At 46.1% G+C, this 4,063-nt stretch overlaps 1 protein-coding gene across 1 annotated transcript in view; it reads left to right on the top strand.

Moving 5' to 3' along the window:
* The window catches only part of SMARCA2 (SWI/SNF related, matrix associated, actin dependent regulator of chromatin, subfamily a, member 2), a 187,343-nt gene extending 185,704 nt beyond the window's left edge, over window positions 1-1,639 (top strand). The window contains exon 35 of the mRNA XM_044920710.1: window positions 689-1,639. Coding sequence (XP_044776645.1) covers window positions 689-724 — 36 coding nt within the window. The 3' untranslated portion in view covers window positions 725-1,639. The remainder of the gene's footprint in view (window positions 1-688) is intronic.
* Window positions 1,640-4,063: the final 2,424 nt, after the last annotated feature.

Raw genomic sequence — 4,063 nt, 5'->3', positions numbered from 1 at the left:
GGCCCAGGTTAGGTGTGTTTGGCTCCGGGTCCTGGAAGCAAACAGCAGAGGTTGGATTCAGACCCAAACAGTGTAACCGGCTCTAGGGCACTGTCCCTGGACGTGGGTGACACGAGGCAGCGGCCTCCATTTTATTCACTTTCCAGGAGACCTCGGGTTCCTTATCACCCCCTCTCCCCCCACCACCTCTGGAAAGAGAATTTAACATTTGAGTCCCTTCAGTGCACTGCCCTTGGGGTCTGATGAAAAACACTGGAGAATTCTTAATGCCGACCCGCCCAGCCTTCACCCTTGTCCCAGGCTTTTTCAAACACATTTAAAATGCTGTGTTTTCTTTAGAAGACTCACTGTGGGTAGACATCGAATGCATGGTCCTTTGGACCTCTGGTGAATTTTCTAAACCCACATTGCTAAAAATATAAGTTCCTAGCCTTGACCTTCTTGTGCCAAAGCAAAAGAAAGCGAAACTGTGGTACAGATGGTGGGTAGTGCTTTGGGATTCCCCAGCAGAAGCTCCCCTTTTGAGCCTGGATTCCTCTCCAGTGTCCTGCCACCTTGCCACAGAATGTGGAGACGTGGGCTAACCCTTTCCAAGCGGTCTTTTCTTTTCTACTTTGCCTCTGCAGGGTTTGTTACACCTTTTTCTTACGTGTGATTTCATGCATTTTTATCATGTTTTTATTTTTAGGAACAGTCAGAAGCAAGTGGGACTGATGATGAGTGATCAGTATGGACCGTTCTCCCCCCTCGGTAGAACTGAACTCCTTCCTCCCCTCTCTCATTTCTACCCAGTGAGTCCATTTGTCCTATGGGCCCTGGGTGGTTTCTGTATCATCATCATCTATAAACTAGCTTTAGGATAGTGCCAGACAAACATATGATATCATGGTGTAAAAACACACAACATGCACATACACACACACACGAATATTTGTAACATATTGTGACCAAATGGGCCTCAAAGATTCAAAGATTAAAACAAATAGACAAAGCTTTTGATGGAAAATATGTGGGTGGATAGTATATTTCTAGGGGTGGGTCTCATTTGGTAACGGTTTGATTGTGCCTGGTTTTACCACCTGTTCAGATGAGAAGATTTTTTTTTTCTTTTTGTAGCACTGATAACCAGGAGAAGCCATTAAAAGCCACTGGTTATTTTATTTTTCATCAGGCAATTTTCAAGGTTTTAATTTGTTCGGTTTTTTTTTTTTTTTTTTTTTACACTGTGGTACATATAAGCAACTTTAATAGGTGATAAATGTACAGTAGTTAGATTTCACCTGCATAGACATTTTTCCATTTTATGCTCTATGATCTGAAAAAAATGCTTTTTGAACTGTATAAGATTTATGTCTACTGTAAACATTGCTTAATTTTCTCTTTGCTCTTGATTTAAACAAAGTTTTGTTGAAAACGCTATTGAATATTGCAATCTATATAGTGTATTGGATGGCTTCTTTTGTCCACCTGATCTCCTATGTTACCGATGTGTATCGTCTCCTTCTCCCTAAAGTGTACTTAATCTTTGCTTTCTTTGCACAATGTCTTTGGTTGCAAGTCATAAGCCTGAGGCAAATAAAATTCCAGTAATTTCCAAGAATGTGGTGTTGGTGCTTTCCTAATAAAGAGATAATTTAGCTCAACAAACACTGCCTCTTGTTCTTTGAGTTCTAGGGGATTGAAACCCTGGTGCCTGAGTGAAGATCTCCTGCAGAGGGCTGGATAGTCTCTGGCTACAGCATGCTTGGTAGGAAAAAGACGGAGAGAGCCAGTCTCCTGGAATGAACCAGGCTTGTTGCAAAGGAGAGGAATCCATCATCTCAAGCACTAAGCACCAACCGCGCTAAGCCCCTGCTCAACATTTTCTAGTGCTTAAAATTCTGTTTACTAGCCAGCTCATCTATATGGTAATACAGATTTATAGTATGCTATAATATGATATGTAACAAATCTGTATTAATAGCTCTTGATTTTGAAAGATTTCAAAAGGGCTCAAGGGAAAGAGGGGTTCCACACACGCCTATGTTCTCCTACCAAGATGCAACCATGGTTAATACTTTGTCCTCCTCCCCTTTTCATTATTAAACCATCATGACACTTTACCCCTGAATACTTCAGCACGAACCTCCCTACAGTTCAAGCCATCCCTCTGGCTCCCACACTCCTACTTTCATACCAAAGGGAATTAACAAACATTTCCTAGTATCTCCTGTGTCATCACAGTCCCATTTCCCCAGCTGTCCCAAAAGTTTTCAAAGGCAGCTAGCACCTTCTTCCTTATGGAACTCATGACTCCAGGGCCCAAAATGGAAAAGTTCTCTCTCCTCTCTCCTCAGTTGATGGAAACTTCCTTCCCTAGCATCCCCCAGGGAGAATGCCACAAACCCGGCATTCCTAACTCGAAGTATCGCCAAGGCATCCTACCTAGAATCTTGTAGGAAATCAGACCCACGCCAAATGCATCCTCCTCAGACACTCCCTTGTCCCTCCAAGTGTCCACTGTCCCGTCTGCATTTCTAGTTAGTCTGAGCACCACAGATGGTGCTGAGTTTCCGCTGACCACAAGAGGCTTGGAGCTTCCCCTGTAAGAGGGAACTGGATTAGAGTTTGTTACTGAATGGTTTGGTTTCAGTTCAAAGAGAAGAGTCCCATTTCACTGCTACCCTCCGTTTCCTTCACTCCATGTACAAACCAGACTCTCTTCTCGGCCTTGGAGGTACTGCTGTTCTAAAGCCGTCCAAACCATGGCCTTTATGGTTCAGGATTTCTACTGTGGAAGAATGTTCCCGAATTCTGATCCCGCAGCCTGTGGTGTGTCATTCTCCCTCGCTCTAGCAGACAGGACAGGAGGCAGGGAAGGTGGTCCACACCACAGTGGTGAGGAGGCAGGGAGAGGGAGCGCACATGAGCACGAGACAGGCCATCCTGCACTGGGGTGCTGCCTGTTTGCATCCTCATTGGGACAGCCCTTTTGTTCAGCTCGCGTAGCTGAGCCCACGAGGTAGGCGGCGCAGTTCTTTCCAAGGTCCCTGGTTTACTAGGAATGCAGGAAGGGAGCTAAGAGAATAGGGCAATCTACTGGGTCCCTTAATGGGTTTATTTAATTATAGGAACGCTGTGAAGAAGGCACAGTTCTTGTTCCCTTTTTGCAAGTAAGGATCATGCAAACGAGACCGAATAGCTGTGGCCAGGGCACCAAAGCTGAATCTGGAAGCGGCTCCGGGGCCCATGTTCCATGCAGCGAGGGAGGCGCCGCACTGGTCTCGTTGATAAACCCCAGGCGTGCGCTCGCTCTGCACTTGGAGACACAACCGGGCTTACAAATCAGTCCTGGCTCCGGACTTTCCTCTGAGACCCAAGCTCCTGGGCTCAGCTCCTCTGCTACCCTGGCTCTTCCTGCTCAGCGACAAGCCCCGCCCCAAGGACCAGAACCTTTGTCCGTTAGACCCCAGCTGCAGCCGCAGACCCAGCGGGTGTGGACACTGCGACTGCCCTCCAGGTGACTCTGAGGCGTGCTCCAGTTGGAAAAGCAATGCTAGCTCCACCATACTGTTAATCTCCATTATTTCACTCCTGGGGAGCGACGGGAGGCCACGTGGAGTAAGTGCAAAGGCCGAATGTTTTCTCCCTCCCTCCTTCTCTACGTTACCAGGAAGCAAACTTCATTTGTGCTTGACTCGAACCTCATTCAGATTGAAAAGGGGTAAATACTTGGGGGAATGTTTCTGGTCTGCTTAGCCAAAGGACAGAGACCTAGTCTCCCCTTATGAATAAAGGTGGTCCCCCCTAGAATTTTAGATGAACAGTCTATCTTACATCTACAGACCTTCTGGAAGAACAGCCAATTCTATCCCTCTTCCTAAAATTTACTAAATAAGAGCTACATCAAGCCCAATAAAGCACAATTGCTGTCCTTCCTCAGATACACTGTTGTAGCGTATGAATTGCAGGGTTTCAATCTCTGCTGTGCTTAGGGAGAGATGATCAAAGATGATGGAAGCGTAGCATGAGAGACAATGACAGATAGGTCTGGAATTGCTAGAGGGATGTCCAGGTGAGCGAT

Source organism: Neomonachus schauinslandi, chromosome 13, assembly GCF_002201575.2.
Source record: "Neomonachus schauinslandi chromosome 13, ASM220157v2, whole genome shotgun sequence".
NCBI classification, from domain to species: Eukaryota; Metazoa; Chordata; class Mammalia; order Carnivora; family Phocidae; genus Neomonachus; species Neomonachus schauinslandi.
This window is presented reverse-complemented; position numbering and strand designations above follow the sequence as displayed.